The sequence below is a fragment of the Panthera uncia genome (assembly GCF_023721935.1).
Source record: "Panthera uncia isolate 11264 chromosome E2 unlocalized genomic scaffold, Puncia_PCG_1.0 HiC_scaffold_19, whole genome shotgun sequence".
Classification (NCBI taxonomy): Eukaryota; Metazoa; Chordata; class Mammalia; order Carnivora; family Felidae; genus Panthera; species Panthera uncia.
The window spans coordinates 12,916,181-12,941,022 of NW_026057588.1; the positions used below are offsets into that span (position 1 = coordinate 12,916,181).

Below are 24,842 nucleotides of genomic sequence, written 5' to 3' on the forward strand. Positions count from 1 at the left end.
CCCCAGGCTCACTTTCTCACCTGTAAAATGAGGATACATAATACCATTTTATTGTTTTCGAAAACGTGTGTTCAATGCCACAAGAGCCAAGCATTTTTGAACAACAGGGAAATTAAGAACCAGAGCAGCGAAAGAATTTATGTAAAGGCAAAGCGAGGATGCCTGTTTTCAAATCCTGGCTCCAACAGTCACTTTTGGGATGATCTTTCCCCACAGTCTTGTCTCCTCAGAGCCTCAGTTTTCTCATCTGTAAAAAGGTTAGCGTTAATAGTTTTCTCGCAAGACTGTTATGGGAATTTTTACTTATTTATAACAACATTTACATTTGTACGCTTGCTTTGTGCCAGGTGCTGTACCTGCCAGTTTATACCCCAACTCCTGTGAGGTAGGGATCATCATTTTCCCTTGCACAAACAGGAGAACAGAGGCACAGAAAGACAAAGTAGTGAGTCCAAGATCACACATCTAAGTTGTGTAGATTTTAATTCAGGCCTACTTAACCTAAAGCCTGGACTTTGGTTGCCTACAGGGCAATATAACTTGTTTAAGGCTGTGGGTGTTGGAGAAAGAGCCAGAAGTTGAGTATTTCCTCTAAATCAGATCATATCTTCCTCTGCTCAGAACCCTCCCTATCCCACTTAGGGTAAAAGCTGTAGTCTTTACTGTGCCTCACGATGCCCTAAGTGATCCGGCTCTGGTTACATCCCAGACCGGCTCTCCTCTGTCTTTCCCCCTCACTCACTATGCCCATCAGCCTCTTTGCTATTTCACTGAGATATTTTCCACCACGGGGCCTTTGCACTGGTTGTTCTCTCTTCCTGGAATGTTCTTCCCTCACATATTCCGATAGCTCCCTCCCACACCTCTTTCAGGTCTTTGTTCAAATGCTACCTCCTCAGCTACCTCCTCAGCGAGGTCTTCCCTGACCACCCTGTTTAAATTCAAAATTTTCTCTCCACTCCCTGCCTCCCTTCCCTGGTTTATTTTTCTCCTTAACACGTATCACCTTACTAAATATACTTACTTATTTTGTTTATTGTCCCCTCATTGGAAGCCAGCACCCAGAGGGCAAATAGTTTTTCCTGGACTCTTCCTTTTGTGGCCCCTAGAAAAGTACATGATAAGTGTTTAATAGAAATTTTGGAAAGAATGACTTTTCCATAAGAAGTTTCTCTCATGTATAGAGCTTTTGTTCCGTACCAGGTCCTGTGCCAACCTCATTACAGACGCTATTTCACTGCATCTCTTTCTCTCACTAACACAGAGCAAGAGAGGATGCTACAGCCCCATTTGACAGATGGAACCCTGAGGCTGAGAAATCGGCCAGCCTCTAGCTGGTCTTTGCTGGTCACCGCCAGGCTATTTGATATGACCCCATAAATGTGAACCATGTGGCACCGGACTTCACACTATCAGCCACAGTCCTGTGGCTATTGTCATAGGTGCTTTTTATATATTTTTGCCCCCAAGGGTGAGCTGTCACCCAGCTCCTGAGTCAGACCCTTACGTGTGGAAGGTGATGGGGGTGTTTTGTCTTGAAAATGAGTCATCTGGGGGTGGGGCATCGGGCACAGGCCCAGGGCTCTAAAATGAGTCATCTCTTCACAGACCAGTGAAAAATCATAGCAGGATCCCCCTAACAAATCATATAGGCTGGGAAGATGAAGTCCAGAAAGAGGGCTCACATAGCACAGGCACAGAGACAGGGAGGTCTGATTCCCGACAAGAGGGGTTAGAGAGTGGGAGGGGAGGGTTCTGAGAGGGAAGAGTCACATCGCTCCTTCTCCCAGCCGTGGGAGAGATGCCCCAGCCAGCTGCTTCTATTCCAGACTGTGAGGAGGGGTGAGTCAGCCTGTTGGGGGGGGACAGGCTTTAAGCCTGCCTGTATCCCCAACCCCACCCCCCAACACACACCCAGATGGACTGGAAGCTGGTTTTCTGGGATGCCAGGGCTCCTGACTCAGCACTGGGAATCTTGGCTGAGTGTGTTCTGGGAAATGTCAGGCCTACAGGAAACAGAGGGCCCCCACTCACACCATCCCGCAGGTGGGCGGGGAGTGAAGAGAGCAGGGTGTATGAGAGAACAGGGGCCCAGTGTGCAAGGGTCTGAGCATGAGCGGGTTTATGTACACAGGAGAGTTGAGAGTATGAGACAGAGACAGTTGGCAAGCAAGGCATGGGGTTTATCTGTGCAAAGGAAGAGGCTGGGTGCCAGGTTGTGGGTGTTTGAAGCAGAGGCAAAGTGGAGGGGCTCCCAGGGCAAGGGAAATGTTTGCTGGGAAGACGTGTTCAAAGGAGACATCCAGCCTGCTAGGGGCAAAAATAAGAAGGGACATTGGCAAGATGTTCGTGCAGAGCAGAGATGCGGAGTTTGTAAAGGATGTTTGCAAAAAAGACGGTGTGGGGAAGAGAAAGGTCTGCCAAGCACACAGCACTCAGGTGAGCGGAAGAGCACGAAATGGCACGTGCGCGTTCCTGCGGTGCAGCGACAATCCCCAGCAGGCCCCAACGCCCACCCTTAGGCCCCGCCCCTCACGCACAGCGGGGTGTTCTACGTGCCAGTCAGTGAGTTGCTGCTCCGCCATTGGCTAGCTGGCCGGAGTGGGCGGGCGTGCGGAGATTCCCGGAAGCGCAAGAGGCCCCGGCGCGTAGTGGACCCGGATCCAAGGAACAGTGGGTGCTTAGCAACGGGGGGAGGTGCCCAGTAATGGACGGGGGTGGGGGGCAGGAATTGTGAGTGCCTAGCAACAGAGAGGAAGGCGGTGCCTAGCAAGAGGGGGGCTCAGAGGAGTGGAGAGGTAGCCCTGGAGGATCTGTGGGTGTCTAGCAACCGGGGAGGACCCTAGCAACGGCGGGGAGTGGGACAGGGCGAAAGTGGGTTTTCGGAGGTGCGCAGGAAGAGCTATGGGTTCCTAGCAACCAGAGAGGGAACCAGGAGAAATTCGGGGAATTATTGACAGGAGAGGAAATCTTTGGTGGGTGGGACTATTAGGGTGGACACAGAGGAATGTGAAGGCTTGGCAAAGACAAGGCAAAGCAAGGAGGGCAGTGCCAACTCCTACCCGAATAATCCCTCCTGTTCTCCCCCAGGCGATGCGGCTGGAGGTGGGGGGCTTACTGCGGGGGACTTGTGGTCAACTGGGCCGGACTGTTGGTCTGCCTTGTGGGGCCCTGGGGCCTGGGCCCCACTGGTGGGTAAGAGACTGGGGGCGGGGGGGAGGGGGGGGGATGTTCCTAGGCGGAAGAGGCTGAGGGAAGCCTTAGGGGGTAAAATAACAGGGAGGGGTCCAAAAGGGCCAGGAACCCGTGTCCTCCACTCCTTACCAATATCCACTTTTCTTGCAGGGGCCATGTGGGGGTTCTTGGGCCCAAATGTTCCATAAGGATGGGCCTAGCAGAGGCCTGGGTGAGGAGGACATTCGCAGGGCACGGGAGACTCGTATCAGGAAGACACCCCGGCCCCAGGTATCATTGTCTCCCACCTACCCAGCAACACCCCTTGAAGGCAGCTGGCCTCCCAAGCTTGGGGAAGGGTATGGCGGCAGGTTGGTTGGACTCCCTGGGCACCTTCCCACCCTCAGACTTTCTCCCCATTTCCCAGCTGAGCGACCGCTCTCGAGAACGCAAGGTGCCCGCTTCCCGCATCAGCCGCTTGGCCAACTTTGGGGGTAGGTGTGACTGTGGGAAATTGTGACCTAGAACAGAGGAGGCCACATTTATAGAATGAAGTAAGGGAGAGGGTGAATCAGAGACAGGAAGAGGAGTAAGAGATGGAAAGAGAAGGAAGGCAAACGCTTGCAAAACTAAGAGAAATAGAAAGGAAGGTAACATTTATTGAGAGCTTGAATGTGCAAGGCCCCATGTGCACTCGATCTCTGCACAGAAGTGATGAGTGTTAGTTTCCATTCTGTAGATGAGGAAATGGAGGCTGAGGGAAGAGAAGTGACTTGACCCTATGTTATACAGCAGGATTGTTCAAACTTCAGGTCACGATCTGCATGAAATAATTCAATGGATTGCAGCCAGCATCCAAAAGAATAGAATGGAATATGTGGGTGCACATGTAAAGGAAATTTTCGTTTCGTGAAACATTACATATATTGTATATATAACATACATTTATATTATATTACATACGTATCATGTATCTATTTATATACATACCATATATATGTATGTATGTATACGCATCTACTGTTATAATGCAGGTGTCTTCTTCAGTATGGATGATGGTTCAAGTTTTAAAGATACTGATTCACAGTCTAAAGAGGGAGTCAAATGCACTGGTTAGAGCTTTGATTTCAGGCTCAAGGTTCAAGGGGTTGATTCTGCTACATCCTTGCTTTGTAACTCTGGACGGGTTACTTAACTTCTCTGAGACTCGATTTCCTTTTCTGTAAAATGGAAGTTTTTCTGTGAAACTTATCTCACGCAGGTGTGAGGACAAGATGAGGCAATGCATATAAGGTGCTAGGAATGGTTCCTGGCAGGTAGCAAGTGCTCAGAAAATGCCAGTTGCAATTATTTACAGAAATGGGGATAGTGCAAGAGGCAGATAGACTCAAGATGCCTTTAGGGACAAGGAGACAGAGGAGGCAGAGGAAATCAAAGGCTGAGAGATAACATCAAAAGGAGGGACAGAGAGAAAGAGGCCAAAACAAATGTACCATGTGGAGGTACATGTGGAGGGGGAGAGATGGAGAAAAACCAACTTAGACAAGGAGAGGCACGAAGAAGATGAAGTGTGGACAGAGAAACGGGATCATAGGAAGACAGAGAGACTCAGGGGGATCATTTGGGGGCCTTCTTACTCTTGGCTGCACACTAGAATCATCCAGGATGCTTAAAAAATATATATGAGGGCACCTGGGTGGCTCAGTCAGTTAGGTGTCAGCTCAGGTGTTCAGCTCAGGTCACGATCGCATGGTTTGTGAGTTTGAGCCCCGCGTCAGGCTCTGAGCTGACAGCTGGGAACCTGGAGCCTGCTTTGGATTCTCTGTCTCCCTCTTTTTTGCCCCTCCTCCACTTGTACTCTGTCTCTCTGCCTCTCTCAAAAATAAATAAAGCATTTTTAAACTATGTGTGTGTATATATACACACACACACACACACACACACACATACATGAATTCCAAGGATCATCTCAGGCCATGATAATGGGCATTGTATTTGCCAAAACTCCTCACGTGACTGAGATGTGCAGCCAGGGGTGAGAACTGCTGACCCCGTAGATAGACATGGAGAGAGGGGTAGGGAAAGAGGCAGCTGTACCTTGAAGGGAACCCCAGGCAGGGAGAGAGTAGGTAAGAGACTGAGTTGGGGACAAAGACAGACAAAGAGTTGCCAACAGAAAGCTGGGAGACAGCTTGCTTAGGGAGAGGCTGAGCACAGACAGGGGATCGGGGGAGAAGCCCGGGGCAAGCAGGTACCCAACCTTCTCTCTTACTCCCCAGGACTGGCTGTCGGCCTGGGATTGGGAGTGCTGGCTGAGGTGGCCAAGAAGTCCCTGCCAGGAGGACATCTACCATCAGGTGAGTGAGCCAACTGCCTGGTTCAGACCTTGACCTTGCTATGTGACCTGGCACAAGTGGCTTCACCTCTCTGAGCCCCGGTTTCCTCCTCTGGACAATGGATGATGTCAATGATGATGATGTACCCACCTCTTCGGGTCATTGTGAAGACGCTTTCAGGGTCATGATGGGGAGAAGTATATCATGTGAGAAAAATAGGAGTGTCAGGGGGTCTGTGGTCAACAGAGATAGAAAGAGAGGTGTTGAAATTAGCCCTGGTGGCTAAGATTCCACCAACAAATCAATGTCTGGAAACAAAAATGGGGGTAGATGTTCTGGATTAAAAAGGGACTAAGGCCACAGTAACTGACAAATGAAATGTGTGACCCATAATTGCATGTCAGTTTGAGAAAAGTTACTATCGAAGACTTTTGGGGACAAATGGGAAAATCTGAATAGAGGTATTAGAGATATTAGAGAATTAGTGTTCATTTTCTTAGGCGTGATTATGACACTGTGATTGTGTAGGGGAATATCCTTACTTTTAGCACAGGTTGAGTGCAGCTACATGTAAATGGTCTGCAAAACTGAGTGTTTGGGCACACACACACACACACACACACACAGATAAATTATGCAGGTGAGGCAGAACGTGAAAAGTTTGAATCGGGTGTGCAGGTGTCCATTATACTGTGTGTGCAACTTTTCTGTTCATTTGGATTTTTTTCAAAATAAAAAGTCGTGTATGAGTGGAGGATTAGGCTTTAGGTAAGGCCATACTGAGTCTACACGCTGTTCTGCCACTTCTGTGCTGTGTGACCCAGGGCCAGGCACTGTACCTCTCTGAATGTCTTGCTTCCTCACCTTGAAAATGAAGGCATTGGTAGTTGTCTGGTTTTTTTTTTTTCCTTAATGTTTATTTTTCATTTGTGAGAGAGAGGGGTGGGGGGGTGGGGAGAGAGAAAGAGAGAGAGCATGCAAGAGTGGGGAAGGGGCAGAGAGAGAGAGAGAGGGAGACAGAGAATCCAAAGCAGGCTCCAGGCTCTAAGCTGTCAGCACAGAGCCTGATGCAGGGCTTGAATCCATGAACCATAAGATCATGACCTGAGCTGAGGTTGGACGCTTAACTGACTGAGCCACCCAGGCACCCCAAGGCATTGGTAGTTCTTACTTCCTGGGCTAATTGTGGGGACTGAGCCAGAGAATCTACAGACACACTTGGAATTCTGCCTGGCACAGGGCAAGCCCTAGCTAGGGAAAGAGCTCAGTACATTTTTTTATCAAATAAATAAAAGCTTAATATATGCTTTATTGGGGTGCCTGGGTGGCTCAGTTGGTTGAGCGTCTGGCTTCAGCTTAAGCTATGATCTCACAGCTTGTGAGTTCGAGCCCTGCCTCGGGCTTTGTGCTGACAGCTCAGAGCCCGGAGCCTGCTTCAGATTCTGTGTCTCCCTGTCTCTCTGCCCCTCCCCTGCTCACGGTCTGTCTCTCTCTCTCCTTCAAAATAAATAAACATTAATTTTAAAAAATGAATAAATAAATGCTTTATTGAGTAATCATATAATTTCTATGTGGAGCTGTGCATGTATCCTAAGCGCGAAGCTTGGTTCATTTTCACAAAGTGGATACATCTGCTTCCGCAGAGCAAGAAACCCTAAGGCAGCAGTTCTCAAACTTTTTGGTCTCAGGAGTCTGCACACCCTTACAATTTAGGAATAGATCAACATAATGTGTTATATTCATACAATGGGATATGATTCGACTGTAAAAAGGAATGAAGTACTGATCCATGCTACGATGTGAATGAATCTTAAAACTATCTTAAGTGAAAGAAGCCAGACACAACAGATCACATATTGTGTGAGTCCATCCATATGAAATGTACAGAATAAGTAAATCCATAGAGACAGCAAATTGATGGTTTCCAGGGGCTCAGAGGGAGGCGGTTGGGAGAAATGCCGGGGGGGGGGGGGGCGGTGACTGCTAATAGGTATGGGGTTTCTCTTTGGAGTGTGAAAATGTTCCAAAATTGCTTGTGGTAATAGTTGTACAGCTTTGAATATATTAGAAGCCATTGAACTGTATACCTTAAAGAGGTGAATTGCACGGTTGGTGAATTATATCTCAATCTGTTAAAAAAATAGAATGAGGACCCCAAAGACCCTTTTATGGATTATATTTTTGCGTTGTATTTATGGGTATTTACTGCATTAGAGATTAAAACAGAACATTTTAAAACACAACAATACACACACACATTCCATCAGCTGTCAGAACAATGGCATCGGGGCTCCTGGGTGGCTCAGCAAATTAAGCGTCCAACTCTTGATTTCAGCTCGGGTCATGATCTCACAGTCGTGAGATTGAGCCCCGCGTCAGGCTCCACACGCGTCAGGCTCCACACTATGTGTGGAGCCTCCTTGAGATATTCTCTCTCTCTCTCTCTCTCTCTCTCTCTCTCTCTCTCTCCCTCCCTCTGCCCCTCTCTCCTGCTTGTGCTCTCTCTCTCTCTCTTAAAAAAAAAATGGCATTGGGGCGCCTGGGTGGCTCAGTCATGATCCAGCTCAGGTCATGATCTCACAGCCCTGCATCGGGCTCTGTGCTGACAGCTCAGAGCCTGGAGCCTGTTTCAGATTCTGTGTCTCCCTCTTTTTCTCTGACCCTCCCCTGTTCATGCTGTCTCTCTCTCTGTCTCAAAAATAAATAAATGTTAAAAAAAAAAAAATTACAAAAAAAGAATGGCATCATCACAGGTCATGGAGGTTCTGGAAAACTCCACCGAACACTTATGGGAGAATGAGAATAAAAAGGGGCAAATAACATTAATATCATTATGAAAGTAGTTTTGATCTCACAGAGCCTCCTTGAAGCGTCTCAGGGGCCCTCAGGGTTTCTAGAACCACACTTCGAGAATCACTTCCTCTCATTCTCTGGAAGCTCCTATCTGCCCGCTCTTGGCCACTTCTCCTTCCAGGGGAAACCACCCTCTTGGCTTCTGACCCCCAAGATTACTTTTGACTGTTTTTGCTTTTTACACCAACGGAATCGGACAATGTATTCTCACATGTGTCTGGCCGCTTTGGCTCAACGTTCTGTTGGAGGGATGCCTCTGGGTCACTGTGAGTTGACGCAGGCTGTTCATTCAATGCCGTAGGAGTCACTTTGTGACTGTTTCCAACATGCCTTTGCTCATGCAATGGACTGTCGCTTGGCTTGTTTCCGGTGGGGGACTGTTCTGAGGAGTGCTCTTTGGGAACCTTCTAGGACTCTCCGGACGCACACATGCATTTGTCTTGGGTACATACCCAGGAGAGAAGTTACACCAGGTATAGGTGTATGCTCTACTGGAAACTTCCCAGAGGGCCCGTGCCACGACACTCGTCAGCAGTGTGGGTGTTTAGGCCGCTCCTCGTCCCTGCCAACACTTGGCATTGCCTTTTTCATTTTAGCCATTCTGGGGATTATGCGGTAGTGCTACAATGATTATTTTTGTGCTTGTGACACAAATGATTATTCTCTGCCCCACAGAGAGCGGCACCCGGCCAGGCTCCAGTCCCTTCCTGTCAGAGGCCAATGCCGAGCGGATCGTGCAGACCTTGTGTACAGTTCGGGGGGCCGCCCTCAAGGTTGGCCAAATGCTCAGCATCCAGGGTACAGCGTGAGCCTCAACTCCTGACCCTTGACCTCACGTCTCCCCCACCCCCACACACCAACAAGCACCAACTTCAGATACTCCCACGGGGGCCCCTCCCTCGCCTCCTCCCTCACTGCTTCCCCTTGTCCCCCTGTCTCCCAAGACAACAGCTTCATCAGCCCCCAGCTTCAGCGCATCTTCGAGCGGGTCCGCCAGAGCGCCGACTTCATGCCCCGCTGGCAGATGCTGGTGAGTGCCCGGTCGGGGAGGGCTGGTGAGGGAGGCATGCTCCACCTGCCTGACCCTCCTGGCTTCATGGCGCTACTCCCTGACTGACTCTGAGTCTCAGTTTCTCTGTCTGTAAAACGGGGACCACTAAAACACGTCTCAGAGGATCGCTGAGATGACTAAATGAGAGAGTGGTGCAGGGCGCTTGGTCCAGTCCCTGGCAGGCTCAGGGCTCTGTCACGGCTCCTAAAGAGGCAGGGATGTGCCGTGGTTGGGGGCCAGACTTTGTGAGTTCAAATCCTGGCTCTGCCATGTACTGCCTGTGTGATCTCAGACATGTGGCCTGACCTCTCTGTGCCTCAGTTACCTCATCTGTGAAATGGCGGTGGTGATGGCAACACCCACATCATAGGGTTACATAAATCAGTATAGGTAAAGCACTTAGAAAGGGCCCCTGGCACACGGTAAGTGACATGCCAGTTCTAACTGTTATTAGTACTGGTTTTTTAATTAAAGGCGATCATGTCTGTAAATAGGCTGGCACAGTGCCTGGCACTGAGTAAGTGCCCAAGACACGAACTGTTCTTCTAATAACTGGCTAAGGGTGTGGAATCTGGATCCAGCTGCCTCCCTTCCTTCTGATCTCTGTTCTGCTCACTCACCACGTGACCCTGGGTATTACTGCCCCTCTCCGAGCCACTCTGGATAGGACCCGGCTCACAGGAAGCCCTCTGTAAATTTTAGCTCTTTTTTTTTTCTTTAAGTTTATTTATTATTATTTTCATTTTTTTAATTAAAAAAAATTTTTTTAATGTTTATTTATTGTTGAGAGAGAGAGACAGAGCATGAGTAGGGGAAGGGCAGAGAGAGAGGGAGACACAGAATCCGAAGCAGGCTCCGGGCTCGGAGCTGTCCGTAGAGCCTGACACAGGGCTCGAACTCATGAACTGCAAGATCCGAAGTAGGATGCTCAGCCAACTAAGCCACCCAGGTGCCCCTTTAAGGTTTTATTTATTTTTGAGAGAGAGACAGAGCATGAGTGGGAGAGGGGCAGAGAGAGGGAGACACAGAATCGAGCTGTCAGCACAGAGCCTGATGTAGAGCTCGAACCCATGAATTGCAGGATCACGACCTGAGCCGAAGTTGGCCGCTTACCGACTGAGCCACCCAGGTGCCCCTATTTATTTATTTTTGAGAGAGAGAGAAGAGAGCACAAGCTGGGGAGGGGTAGAGAGAGAGAGAGAGAGGATCCCAAGCAGGCTCCGCACTGACAGCCTCCCCTCCTATGCAGGGCTCAAACTCACAAACCGTGAGATCCTGATCTGAGCCGAAACCAAGAGTCAGATGCTTAACCGTCTGAGCCACCCAGGTGCCCCTTAGTTCTTTGTCACGTTATGTTTTTCTTTTATCTTTGAGAGAGACAGAGTGCAAGCAGGGGAAGGGCAGAGAGAGAGGAAGACACAGAATCTGAAGCAGGCTCCAGGCTCTGAGCTGTCGGCACACAGCCCAACATGGGGCTCGAACTCACAAGCCATGAGATCATGACCTGAGCCGAAGTCCGACACTCAACCGACTGAGCCATCCAGGCGCCCCTTCTTCTTTATCACATTAACCTTGAGTTGATGATACAATATAGGAGTATAATGAAGGATTATTATCAGTCTTGACTTTACATAATAGCAATCCCCACAATAGCCCACATGGCCTCAGGAGTACAGGTTCAGGCCGGGTCTCTCGGTCTGCCAGCACCTGGCTTGTCACCTTTGCCAAAAGACTTAGCCTTGGTTTCCTCATCTGTAAAGTTGGGTAGTAGCCAGGAGCTTAGCCTAGAGGCCAGCATGGGGTGAACGGGATTATTAACACATAAAGCGCTTAGCACAGAGTGAACTCCTTTGCCCACAACAGTGATGATGGTTGTTTCTTTTGGCCACTGTCCCCAGAGAGTTCTCGAAGAGGAGCTGGGCAGGGACTGGCAGGCCAAGGTGGCCTCTTTGGAGGAGGTGCCCTTTGCTGCTGCCTCTATCGGGCAGGTGCACCAGGGCATGCTGAGGGATGGGACAGAGGTGGCCGTGAAGATCCAGGTGAGGAGACAGGCAGGGCAGGGGTGGGCACCCCGCTGTCCCGGAGGAGTGACTCCCGCTCTCCGTCCCTCCCTGCTCCTGCTCGCAGTACCCAGGCGTTGCCCAGAGCATCCAGAGTGATATCCAGAACCTGCTGGCAGTGCTAAAGATGAGTGTGGCCCTGCCTGAGGGTGAGGCGGCGCTCCAGCCCTGGCTGCGGCGGGGAGAGAGTGGGGCTCGGGGCAGGGTGTGAGTGTGGGCGAATGTGTAAGTCCACGCGTTTGAGACAGAAGGGACACCAAGGCAGGGAGAGCCCAGAGAACCTGAGTGTGTGAGAAGAAGACGAACTTAGAGATTCTGACACAACCAGAGACAGAAGCCTATGCTGAAAGAAACAGACACACAGGGTGCCCAGAGAGGGACTGGCGGTCTGGAAAAGAGCCACAGTAGCAGGAAGGGAGGTCTGGAAAAGAGCCACAGAAGCAGGACCTCTTGCGCGCGTGCATGTGTGTGTGTGTGTGTGAGAGAGAGAGAGAGAGTCCTGGACACAAGATTTCGAGGCCGTGAGAACGGTGTGAGAGGCTATGAAAAAGAGAGAGTAGGTGGTGTGTGTGACCATAGAAGAGATGCCTGGGGACTGGTACACAAGCCTGTGGGAGAGGCCCCAGGAGAGACTGCAGAAGAGGCCCGTGTGAGGGCCAGACGGCAGGTGTGTGGACAGATGACGTGGTAAAAGGCATGGAGCAGAAGGTATGAGGGGCTTCGAGAGACAAACGGACAGCGAGAGAAAACGTCCCTGAGTGGAAGCCTGGGGGTGGCTGTCATGGCGGGGACAGGCCGTGGCCTGCCCTGGCTGACACGGCTGCCCCCTCAGGCCTGTTTGCTGAGCAAAGCCTGCAGGCCTTGCAGCAGGAGCTGGCCTGGGAGTGTGACTACCGCCGTGAGGCAGCTTGTGCCCAGAACTTCAGGTGAGCTGAGCCCCCTGCGTCCCTGCCGCCCCCCACCCTCCCCCCCAGCCCCGGGACCCCTTGCTTCCCTCCCAGGAGGAGAGGGAAATGGATATCCCCACCCCCCAGCCGCTGGCAGCTGGAACCCTGGGGTGGGACCTGCAAACTCTTTATTCTCTTCACTTGCTCATCCATCTCTCCCTCACCCCTGCCTTGATTTACCCCCTGGGTCCTCTGGGAGCTTGGGCACGCCACTTCCTCTCTCTGTCGCTTTTCTCATCTGTCGAATGGGACACATAACCACATGGAGTCAGGAGGAAGAAGGACTTGTCGACAGGCACTTAGTCATGCCACGAGATACCGTCATTCCACTGGACAAAGAATAAGCAGTCTGACAGTGATGCTGGTGAGAGAGGACAGGGCTCCAGGCCAACCCTTACATACCGTGGGCAGGGAGAGAAATTGAGATAAGCATTCAGTTTGGCATCATCAAGGCTCAGTATTCCCATACAACCCCGTAATTGCCCTCCTTGCTAAATAAATGCTCCAGGGCCCCTTGGGCTGGTGTATACCATCAGCCTTTTCCAGAATGCTCAGAGCAGCAATAGCCCCAAAGTGGTCACAACCCAGATCTACGAAGTTCATCTAGCAGGGTAGATAAATAAATGAAGGCATAATCCATCAGCGGAATATCACACAGCAGCGAAAATCAATGAACCAGCTACGGGGAACCATGTGGTGGTATCTTAGAAGCATCGTGATGTGCAGCAGTTAAAATACATTCGGTGAGACCCTCCACAGCATGGCCCACGGGTTTATTGAGCCACGGTCTGTAGATACGGAGCAAGAGAAGGGGCAGTAGAAGACAGTGACTAGGGGCATGGGCCCTGGGCTCGGATGTGGGATTCAGTCCCAGGTCAGCCCTTAGCAGCCTGGGTGGCTGAAATCTGCATGCTTGGGACAGCATCCTCCTCATAGGGGAGTGAAGGAAAAAGGGGATTGTGCTTTAATCAGCCCAGCAGGAGTGGCTCAAATACCGGAGATTTTATAACAGGGACAAAAATACAAGTGTCAAAGTGGGGCCTTGAAGAGGACAGGATGAAGTGGGCTGGGTGAGAGCACTCGTCTGTGAGATCTGGAAGCCCCCTTCTCAGTACCCTTAGAATAAAACCCACATCATTCCCCTGGCCTTCACGACCTCCTTGCCCCCCTGAACCACCCCCTGCCCAGCCCTCCCACTGGTCCCAACCACGAGTCTTGCTCATAATCTTTGCCTCCCAAATCTTACGTTGACACACTTACTTCAGTCGATTATGAAGTCCCGTCCCTTCCCTTCCCTTCTGTCCCAGGCAGTTGTTGGCAGGTGACCCTTTCTTCCGAGTGCCAGCTGTGATTGAGGAGCTGTGCACAACGCGGGTGCTGGGCATGGAACTGGCTGGAGGGGTCCCCCTGGACCAGTGCCAGGGCTTAAGCCAGGACATCCGGAACCAGGTATGTGGTCTTGAGGGGACAGTAGGGAGGGCACTGCCCCAGGTCAGTGCTGGCAGGGCTGGCTAGACACGTAGTCCTCCCTCTCCGGTCAGAAAGAGCTTTACAGGGGCCGACTCAGTGATGTCTGTTACTCCTCCCCACTCCAGATCTGCTTCCAGCTCCTGAGGCTGTGTCTGCGGGAGCTGTTTGAATTCCGATTCATGCAGACGGACCCCAACTGGGCCAACTTCCTGTACGATGCCTCCAGCCACCAGGTTGGTTCCCTAGGATGTGTATCAGGGTCCATGAGCTGCTGTAACACATAGTTCCCGATCATTTCAGTAGCTCAACACAATAGTAGTTATTACCCACATAACAGGCTGGAGTGGCCGTCCTCCGCACGGTGGTTCAGGGACCCAGGCACCTTCCCTTCTGTGATTGTGCCATGCCCTTAGGCCTTGCCATGCTCTCCTTCCAGTGAAAGGGGAAAGAGAAGTTAAGAGGGTAGCGCCCTGCCTAACTGCTTTGGCCAGACGTGGCCCATCATTCCCTATACCATTCCATTGATAAGAACTGGTCACACAGCCTGTCTAGGTGCAAGGGCTGCTGGGAAACGGAATCTCCGCGAGGCAGTGGTTGCCTAGTGGCACCGCTTACGGAAGGCTGTTCATCATTGCCACGCTTGTCATTCACTTAGAACGCGCCAAGCGTCTACTGCCTCTTGACAGTGATGCCAAGACAACTCTGATCCTTGCCCTTCTCAGAGTTCCCAGAACAGCAGAGGGACCCGTGACCAGACAGTGATGACTGAGTAGTCAGTACCACGATGGGGAAACGTGGGCCAGAGTGGCAGTGAAGGGGAAGCACAGGGGGCTGGGGGAAGCCAGGGAAAGTGGCTGACTCAGCACGGCGTAGGCCAGGTCAAGGAAGTTTTCTCAAAGGCAGTGCCATTCAAGCTGACACCAGAAGGATGAGAAGGGGAGGGCCACCTGAAGAGCAGCGAAGAGTGTTCCTAGCAGGGGACACAGGGTGGCCGAGGGTCTGGACTGAAAGACTTAGCGTGCCTGGCTGCCAGATGGCTTTCCAAAGTCGTCTGTACCCATTCTGTCCCCAGAGGGATCTTTCTAAAAACAAATCTGGCCAAGCTGTCCCTTCTGCAGCTCGCCAGCCGCCTCAAGATCAAGTCTGAGCCTTCTGCTGAGTGTGATGTGGCCCCACTGAGTCTCCAGCCTCAGTCCCCTGACACCTCCTCCCCCCCCAAGTACACAGATACCCTGTATCCCTCCTAGGCTCAAACTGCTTGGAAGTATTTTTCTAACTGCAGGTAAGGGGGTGTGATAGGAGTCCTGACATCAGTTTACTGGGTCTCAACATCTTTTTTTATTTTTATTTTTTGAGAGAGAGAGAGAGAGTGAAGAAAGAGAGAACAAGTGGGGGAGGGGCAGAGAGAGGGGGAAAGAGAAAATTGCAAGCAGGCTCCACGCCCAGTGTAGAGCCCAACATAGGGCTCAATCCTACAACTGTGAGATCATGACCTGAGCTGAAATCCAGAATTGGATGCTGAGCCACCCAGGTGCCCCTAACAGCATTTTTTGTTTTAAAGCCATAGAGTAGAGAATATCAGTGTGTCGCAGATGGGAGGGATCCAGAGTATTTCAGGATGCTTTTGTTTGACCTTATATTTGTGTGTGCATGGGCACTGGTGTCCAGTATGATCTGTATTTCTTACTGTGGGTTGTGATCAATAGTGTGAACCCTGCTGCCCTAAAGAAACTCTTACACATGTGTCCACGGGGCACTGTTTTTAATAGCCAGACCCAGAAGTAACCATGGTGTCCATCAGCCAGCTAAACGCCTTGTGATAGATTCACACAACGAAGTCCTTACACAGTACTGAAAAAAATGAATGAGCTCGAGCTGCACATAGCAACGGGGATAAATTGCAAAACCATGCTGGGCACAAAGAATAAGCTGCAGGACACCTATCATAAATGCCCTTTGTATGAAGTTTTCTTAAATGTTGATTTATTTATTTTGAGAGAAAGAGTGAGAAGGGGAGAGGCAGAGAGAGAGAGAATCCCAAGCAGGCTCTGCACTGACAGTGCAGAGCTGGACACAGGCCTTGAACTCACAAACTGTGAGATCATAACCTGAGCCAAAACCAAGAGTTGGACACTTAACCGACTGAGCCACCCAGGTGCCCCCAGTAGGAAGGAAGTTTTAAAACACACGAAGCATTACTATTTATTGCTCACACATGCCCGAATATGTAGAGAATATAGAAATTCACACATGGGAATTTCAGGAAATGATAATTTAGTAATAATAACTTTAGGAAAGTGGTGGCCCTGGAGGAGAGGATGGGGACAGGACAGGCTGGGGGCCGTGGGAGGTATTTAATATTTTAAACCGGGTGGTGGGATTTGTGGGTGTTCATTTCACTTTTCTACGTATTTTATTCTTTAGATTTCTTTCTATGCCTAAAACCTGTTATTATAAAAATAAGTAGGACCAGAAATATAAAAGCTATGTCCCTTCAGGTTTTATGCAGGGGTGGATGGGAAGTGTGGGCCCAAAGCCAGGAACCCAGGGAGGCAGCCGGGCCGGGACTCTTGAGAGGAGAGGCAGGGTGTGGGAAGGGACCCGGGTGCCCCACCCCCCACCATGGACAGTGGGGGTGGGGGGTGGACTCCCAGCATCCCTTTTACCATCTCCCATTCCCAGGTGACCCTGCTGGACTTTGGTGCAAGCCGGGAATTTGGGACTGAATTCACAGACCATTACATCGAGGTGAGTCCCCCCAACTCTGGGGTCTTTGAAGGGCCAAGCCTTAAGCCCACTACTGAGGTGAGGGGGAGAAGGAGCAGTATCATGTCTGGAGTTAAGAAATCAAAAGTAATAGTAACAGTTAACAAATACCAAGCCCTTAATATGATGTCAGGCACTGCTTTAGGTGCTATACATGTGACACCTGATCTAAACCATAGTGTGTGGGGGCGGGACCATTTTTAGTCTCACTTTACAGAGGAAGTTACTAGAGCTCAAAGAAGTTAGGGATCCAGACTCAGGGAGCCTAGGTCCAGAGCCCGGGCTCCCAAACCCTGACCAGCTCCCTTCTAAGAGGCCCACAGTGGCCATCCTGCCACCTCCCCACACCCCAGGCTGTCCCAGGCCTTAGTGTTCAGCCTTACACTCAGATACCTCCCTGGCAGGCTGCTTGTGGGGGCGGGGGGCACAGCTCTCCTCAGGAAGCGTTTCCTCACTTCTGCTACCCGTCCTTCCCACCCACTTACTGGTGGCGTCTCGTTGCCTCCAAGGCATCTCATTTATTTGTTGAGATTAGCCATTTGACCTGGGTCTTCTATTCATTTACTCATCAATCCAAATATTCTCTGACAATTCCCCCTGTACCCAGCCCTCTTCTGGGCCCACGGACAACAGCAACCAATCCAACCTACTGTCCACCTTCACAGAGCTCACAGACCAGGAGGGAACAGACAGTAAGGACCCAGAGTGGTCAGGGCTGGAATGGGGAAGCACGGGAGACTGTAGGACCCCAGAGGGGGAGGCTGGGCCAGCCTAGGGGGTCAGGGAGAGCTTCCTGGAGGAGAAGGCCTCAGAGAAGAAACCTGAAGGATGAGGCGGCCAGTCAGGAAGAGGCAAAGAGGGTATTCCAGACTGATAACATAAAAAGGCCAAGAGGAGAGAAGGGATATTCCCGTTAGAGCAGCGCTTCTCAAACTTTAGTGTATATGAGAACCCCACAGTCCCCACGACCAGCATGATCCTATTAAATGCAAATTGTGGTCTGGAGTCAGACATAAGATGCTGCATTTCTAACACACTCTCAGGTGATGTCAAAGCTTACTGGTACAGGACCACACTTTCAATAGAAAGTCCTAGAGGACCAAAAGGAAGTTCATTTCTGACTGGGCCAGCAGGTTAGGACAGAGTAGGAGCCAGCTCTGAGGCCAAATCACTCTGGGTCTGAAAAGCCATGCTTTGCAGCTTGAACTTTAATCCAGGTACCGTGGGGACCCATGGAAGGGATTTGAGCAGGGAAGTACAGAGAATTAGAAAACTCCCTCAGAATAGCAGGTAGCCTGGGAGACTGGGGGCTGGGAGCCCAGGACAGGGAAGAAAGGACAAGGCCCAGGGCTCTGGCTTGGGGACTAGAGGATGATGGGGCCACTGGTGACATAAGGACAGGAAGGAGGGGCTGGTAATCCCCCCCACACACACACACACATACACACAGGCCCCTTGGGCCCTCTCTCAAGGCCACTGGAGGCACAAAGCTGAGGCCTCTCTCTGTGTAGTTGGGACGTCTTGTGTGTCCCCCCATTCTCCCCCAGGGCTATTGGCAAGGCTCTCCTCCAGTCTCTCCAGCCTTTTCCAGTTTAAAAAAGCCCTGTCACACCAGTCCCTGAGGACCACAGGCCTGACAGATGGCCAGACAGGCTCGGGCAGGGGGGACTGAGACAGACTAGAACTGCCACATTTAATTCCATATTCCCCTTCCTCCCGAGAAAGTGGTTCAGATTTCCACTCCTCGCCTTGCTATTCCCCCAGTCAGCCTTTGTCCTTTTCTGTGAAGTAGGGACCTTCACATGCACCTCTTAATAATGGTAGCTCATCATGGTTATGGCTCTTTCTACAGGCAGGCTCAGTGCTAAGCACCCCACAGATCCCACCTCCTTTGTCCCTGCAGCCACCCATGAGGAAGACACTTTCATCATCCCCACTTGACAGATGAGAAAGTGGAGGCCCCAGAGCAAAGCGACTTGCCCAGAGTCTCTCAGCCAGCAAGTAGCTGGGATGGAGCCCAAGCAGGCTGGCTCTGGATTCTGTCTGTCCGCGCCCTCAACCCCTGCTCTCCCCACGTGCACTCACTTCTGGCCAGGTGCCTAGCTCCGCACACTAATTTGCCAAACAAAGGTTCACCAAGGATCTCCTGAATGCCAGACCTTGTGCCACATGGGACTAAGCACAACCGGGATCCCCGTTCTCTTGGGGCTCCAAGCCCCTGTAGGAGACAGACAACTAGGCAATGACAGAGATGGCCCCATGGCAACCTCACATGCAGGTCTGGGTCATGGTCACATCCTTGTCCAGTTGAGTGTGTGGACCCACAAATAGCACTTGACATTTACTTCCCTCTGGCTGTTTCACTGTGGTAATTTCCAGGCAGGCACTATGTTCCAGGCCAGGTGGGTAGAACCCCTGACCACCCCCACCCCCAGGTTCTGGAACGGTCTTGAGGGAGATATAGATAGGGGCAAGGTGAGGAGAGAGCAGCTTCTAGGGGAGAGGGCTTAAGTAGACAAGAATGCAGGTGGGTACAGGGAGGGCCAGGCTTCTAGCTGGTTCATCTCCAGTTTTCAAGAGCCCTCCTTGAACTCCACTCCCTTGGCCTTTGACTTTCTGATGAACATCCGTTTCCCAGGTGGTGATGGCAGCAGCCAATGGAGACAGAGACCGGGTCCTGCAGAAATCCCGGGACCTCAAATTCCTCACAGGCTTTGAAACCAAGGTTGGGAAACACTTGGGGGGCGGGGGTGGGTTGGGAGCTGCTTATCTGTACTGGGGGGGCTCTGGGGAGGAGTGGGGGAATGAGGGCTACTTGGCTACACAGAAACCCTGGGGAAACGGGCCCCATTTATCTATTCTAGAAGGAGGGAGTGGGGGACTGCTAGTGGGTACTGGGGGTGGGGAAATGGAGGCTGTTTCTCTGTTCTAGGGACTGAGGGCTACTTTTCTATTGGAGGCTCTGAGAGGAAGTAAAGAGCCATTTGGGGGAGGCCTAGAGGTTCTGGAAGGAGTGGCAGATACTTAACACTCCTCAGGGAGTAGGGGGCTTGTGTTTATACTTGAGACTATGAGGGAGATGGGTTAAGTGGGGGGCTGTATGCCACACTGTGGGTCTCTTGCTTTCCCCGTCCATAGGCATTCTCGGATGCCCATGTGGAGGCAGTGATGATCCTGGGGGAGCCCTTCGCCACCCAGGGCCCCTACGACTTTGGGGCAGGTGACACTGCCCGCCGAGTGCAGGGCCTCATCCCTGTGCTGCTGCAGCACCGGCTGCGCCCACCGCCGGAGGAGACCTATGCCCTGCACCGCAAGCTGGCAGGGGCCTTCCTGGCCTGCGCCCGCCTCCGCGCCCACATCGCCTGCCGGGACCTCTTCCAGGACACCTACCACCGCTATTGGGCCAGTCGCCAGGCCTAGCCTCTGCCTGCAGCCTCCTGACCAGAAGGGACTTGGGGTCAGACCCTTTAGATGGCCTCCATCCTGTGATTCTGGCCCCAAAGCAGGCCATCCACTGCTGTGATGCCTCCTTTCCATTCCCCTGCAAGCCTGGGGACCATCCGGTCTGATTTCCCCATCTTGCCTAGCTCCCTTCCTTGGGGCTGGGGAAACCTCCAGCTAGGGAACTCCCAACTTCACACCCCCATATCCTGATCTTCCCACTCCCGTGTGGGCACCCAGGAACTCTACGCCAGGGATTAATTTATTTTTGCCAATGTTTAAGAGCCGTAGGCCCTCTGCACCCAGTCATGCAGATCCAGACTCATCTAGATGGGGAGCCCCACACCTCTGGGTCAGGTCTCTCACGGATCTGGCCAGTGAAAGGGGAGGAGCGGTGGCTGGTGGAGGCAGCCCTCACCTTTGCTGCCCTCACCCCTCCACCAGCTGCGTTCTCCCGGGCTCCATCCTTTCTGTGTGCTGGGGAGGGGGTAAGGGAGGGTGTTTGAAACTTCAGTCAGAATAAAAGTGGCTGTCCCCTTCCCGGCTCTTTTCTCTGCGCTGGGTGGCGGTGGGGGTGGGGAGGAGCTCTCAGCCAGCCTCCAGGTGCAGATGGCCAGCCCCCTCCCATCCTCTGGTCTGAAAGCCCCAGCCCTGCCTGGGCCATCTGTTGCCGGGAACCTCCTTCTACCCATTCCCTCCCACTTGCCCCCCCCCCCCCCCCCGGCCACCTCCCAGGCCCCTCGCTCCCTCCCCTCGGCTCCCAGCAACCTCGCCTTTGCTAATGGGCCGTAATGCCCCTGCCAGCTGCTTTGCCAAACCCACAGGATTGAGTGGGAGCTGGGGTGCAGTGGCGGCCAGAACCGCGCCCAGGTCCCAGCCCCGCGCCCCCGCCCCCAAAGCCGAAGGGCTCCCGCACCAGGATGCCGGGGTCTGTTCATTCCCCCTCCCCTTCCTTGCAAAAAGTGCCTCGTCACCGCTCCTGCCCGCCCCCGCTAGGCTGGAAGAACCGTGGGGTTAGCTGGAAGATTTGGGTATGTGGGGCGGCAAAGAGCTTCCCGAAGCAACTCTTTTGCGGACGTGGAACAGAAGGGGACCGGAGGTCAAGGGTCACGGAGGGGAAGAGAGCCCACGCCAGGATGGGCCTGGGGGGAAGGTCTCTGCGAGGCTCACATGCTGCCTCAACCGGGGACTGGCCAATGGGCGTGGCGGGGCGGTGGCCACGCTGGAGTAGGCGGGGTCATATCTGCGTGTGGGCGTGGCCTACCGGCCAGGGGGTGGGGCTTGAGCCGGCCAGGCGCCGGGCCGGGGCGGGGTTTTTTTTGCATATCCCGCAGGCGGCGGGCCAATGGGCGGGGCTGGGGCGGGGAGCCGAGGCAGGAGGGGCGCTCCCCCGCCCCCGGAACGGAATCCTCCCGGGAGCGGAGCAGGCTCGCGCGCGTGCATCCCGCACCATCCCCCGGCCCCCGGCCCCGGCCCGCGTCAGACCGCGCTGCCGCCGCCGCTGCCGCCGCCGCCACAGCAGCAGCAGCGCTCGGGGATCCGGGCCCAGCCGGGGCCGCGGGAGGCGGGGGCGCCCGGGCCCTGGATGTCCCGCAGCGCGGCGGCCAGCGTGAGAAGGGCGGGAGAGGGGGGACTCGGGTGGGGGGCGGCGCCGCTGCTGATGTGGCGGAGGGTGGGAGGCGGTCGCGGCGCCCGGATGGAGAGAGGGTGCCAAGACTGGGGAGGGTGGGCCTGGGTGGGGGGTCCAGAACAGGCCCCCACCAAGCCAAAGCTTGAGCGACAGGGGGTCTGGGGCACAGGCCCTCTCTTGCCAAGGCCCTGAAGATAGGGATCTTGGACGTAGACCTGCCCCTCAAAAAAACCAAGGACAGGGGGACAGATTCTAGGTACAACTCCCTGGGCAAGGTTTTGGGGATGGGGTCCAGGACACAACCCCCACATCAAGCCAAGGCCTCCAGGAGGCCATTCCAGACCAGACGCAATCCCTACCCCTCCCTCCCTGAGGTGGTCTCTGAGCACAACAACCCTCTAGGCAAGGTCTTGAGGCTGGGGTCCCTGGGAATGGCTTCCCCACCAAGCCAAGGCCTAGGGGGCATCCCAGGCACAGTCTGTACCCAGGCCTCAGAGACACCCTGGGCACAGCATCCCCCCCAATCCTTGGGCGGCGTCCCAGGAATAGACCCTTCTCAAAACAAGGTCCCTGGGCCTGGGACTCCACCCCCCACCTAGCCTGAATAAAATAGGGAAAATTTAGGCAACCCCCAAAGGCTTGGTCAAGAGTCCCTGGGGCTGCCTAGCTGCCTGGGAGTGGCCCCACCCGCAGACAATGCGCCGCCTCCCCCTCCCGGGTATGGCCCCCCAGGCTTCAGGATTCAGGCTGGGGGTGGGGGCGGCTCCCCAGGGACCCAGCACAGCCCTGTCTGTCTGCAGCGTCTGCGGTGACGGGCGGCTTTGTGTGTGGTACCTGGGGGGAAGGGGGGAAGCAAGCGACGGGAGGTGGCTAAGAGTGTGACCCGGTGTTTGTGTTACTGTGGGGTGTGTGTGTGTGTGTGTGCGCGTGTGTGTGCGCGCGCGCGCGTGTGCTGGAGCTGGTGACTGTGAGGAATCCTGTATGTGTGTCTGCGTGTTGTGCTTGTGGTTGTGTCTCGCAGTGTGCGCGTTTGTGTCTGTTTGTGACCCCAGCATCTGTGCGACTATGTGTGTTTGACAGCTGCTCCTTGTGCAGAACCCTGTCACTTTTTAGTGTGTGTTTGTGTGTGCATGGTTGTGACTGCGTGGTTGTGTCTGTGATTACATCTTTTGTGACCCTGGGTGTGTGCTTTGGTAGCTATAACTGTGTTGTGACGGTGTGTGTGTTGGGCGTGGGGTTGGGCGAGTTTTGTGTGGCTGACAAGCTGTGGGTGGAGTTGGGACCGTGTACATGGAGTTGTGTCTATGACTCTATGTCCATGTGCCACTCTCCCACTGACTTGTGAGTGTTTGTAGTTGTGTCCGTAACTGATTGTATATGTGGGTCACGCATATGTCTGTGTGACACACAAGTCTCCCTGCAATTCTGGGTGTGTGTCTGCCATTGTACATGAAGTCACGTTGTGTGTGGTTGTGTAATGGCACTGTGACTTCTATGACGGGGGTTGTGTGCTCATGGCCACATCTGTGTAACAAGGGTTGTATAAATGACTCCATCTAGCTCTGTGTGTTGATGCTAAGTGACTCTGTGCATTTATAGTTGTGTGTGTGTGTGTGTGTGTGTGTGTGTGTGTCCCCATGTGCATGCTGGACTGCCTGGGTTTCAGTCTGCGTGATTTGGTGACTGGCTGACTGTGGACGTGGCTCTCTCAGGGACCATGTCTCCTGTGTCAACTCAGCTATAAATGCTGTGCCTGGGTCACTGCATTTCTGAGTTCTCTTTCTTCATCACTGTGTGCTCATGATGTGTGAAGTAGAAATTGTGTGCAGATGTCTCTATGTGTGAGATGTGTGTCTGTCCACACGGGGCTGTGATTGTATGCGACCACATGCTTATCCCTGTGACTTGTGTGTTCGCCTGAAGAGAGACTGTGCGTTTCTCTGTGATGGGGTGACACGGTGGGACGTGGGGTGACTGTATCGAGACCAGGGTACGTGGCTGGGTAATGTGGACACTGATGCCGTGTGACTTTGCCCACGTGGCCATTTCTGAAATGTGTATGGCTGTGACTCTGAACCGGCAATTGTCTGGCCATCCCTGAGTGTGGCCATCCTTAGGGACGGTTGTCTCTGGTTACCTGCGTGTCTTGAGTGTGCGTGCCTGTGTCTCTAGAAGGCATAGGCCATGGCCGTCGGTGTCTCTGTGTGTGATTGGGTGTGGAAGACCATCCGTGTAAGTGTGGCTCATACCGTGACCGCATGTGTGCCCCCCTGACAGGGTGTGTGTGACTGTGACAGCACGTGACCAAAACGGTGCTTTGGTGTGACCGATACCAGAGGGGCTGGGTACCCGTGTGCCGCTGTGGGCCTGTAGATGATTAAACACACGTGGCTGGATGTGGCTGTGCGTGGCCAAACGTGTGTCAGGTGCGACAGCACTCGTGCCTGTGTGTGACTTGGGGCGAATGGGTGCCCTCTGACTGCCGTGATTCTGTGTGCGTGGGTCTGCAACATGAGTGTCTTGGGCGAGGGCCTGAGGAGTCATGACTGTCGTGGGGAGTGCGCTCCTCTGGTGAGGGGGGGCTGTGCCTGGGCCCAGCTCTTTGTATGTGGCTGAGAAGACAGAAGTGACCACATATTTGGTAGCTGATGGGCCCAGATGTTTGTGGCAGTGCCTCGGCAGGCTGGGGCTGGAGATGCGCGTGGACAACGTCCGTGTCTGTGAACGTGGATCTGTGACCAGATGGTTATTGTGGCTGCGACTGTTTATGTGCATCTGTGCGATGCGGTGTGTGTGGCTGTGGTCGTGCCTGTGTATGACCACACGTGGAGAGCTGTGACCAGGTGCCTGGGGCGACTGTAGACATGAGTTGCACGCGTGCATGTGACCGCATGTTTATGTGTAGCCTGGACAGGCGTCTGGAGGTCAAAGCCACTCCCTCCTCACACCGTCCCCTTGCCTCCTGAGACCAGGACATCCCCAACACGTGCCCCCAGAAACACACCTACTCATTCCTAGGCCCTTGCTACCAGGTGGCTGATCTCCTGAGTAACGGTTGCTATGACAACCAGGGCTCTCACCAGGGAGCCTGAGATGGAAGGGGGGGGGGTTGAC

At 53.1% G+C, this 24,842-nt stretch overlaps 1 protein-coding gene and 1 long non-coding RNA gene across 5 annotated transcripts; one reads left to right on the forward strand and one right to left on the reverse strand.

Moving 5' to 3' along the window:
* Positions 1-112: 112 nt before the first annotated feature.
* On the reverse strand, positions 113-5,523 carry LOC125915796 (uncharacterized). 2 transcript variants are annotated; one of them, XR_007455750.1, is made up of 4 exons: positions 5,435-5,523; positions 3,325-3,402; positions 1,025-1,105; positions 113-247 (listed from the first exon to the last, which is right to left on the reverse strand). It is a non-coding gene; the product is annotated as an uncharacterized LOC125915796 (long non-coding RNA). The 2 variants fall into 2 exon arrangements; XR_007455749.1 differs by lacking the exon at positions 5,435-5,523 and having other exon boundaries at positions 3,325-3,412.
* COQ8B (coenzyme Q8B) lies at positions 1,076-20,680 on the forward strand. 3 transcript variants are annotated; one of them, XR_007455748.1, is made up of 15 exons: positions 1,076-2,673; positions 3,091-3,195; positions 3,346-3,465; positions 3,602-3,668; positions 5,454-5,531; positions 9,039-9,161; positions 9,308-9,393; positions 11,313-11,453; positions 11,542-11,623; positions 12,307-12,400; positions 13,729-13,870; positions 14,017-14,124; positions 15,010-15,173; positions 16,574-16,639; positions 19,296-19,316. XR_007455748.1 is itself a non-coding variant. In XM_049621807.1 (15 exons), exons 2-15 carry the CDS (start codon positions 3,094-3,096, stop codon positions 20,075-20,077), a joined length of 1,578 nt encoding a protein of 525 aa, XP_049477764.1. In that variant the 5' UTR covers positions 1,076-2,677; positions 3,091-3,093; the 3' UTR covers positions 20,078-20,680. The 3 variants fall into 3 exon arrangements, 2 of the variants coding, with proteins under 2 accessions (XP_049477764.1, XP_049477763.1); XM_049621807.1 differs by lacking the exon at positions 15,010-15,173 and adding an exon at positions 19,796-20,680 and having other exon boundaries at positions 1,076-2,677; positions 19,296-19,382; XM_049621806.1 differs by lacking the exon at positions 15,010-15,173 and adding an exon at positions 19,796-20,680 and having other exon boundaries at positions 19,296-19,382.
* The last annotated feature ends 4,162 nt before the right edge of the window (positions 20,681-24,842 follow it).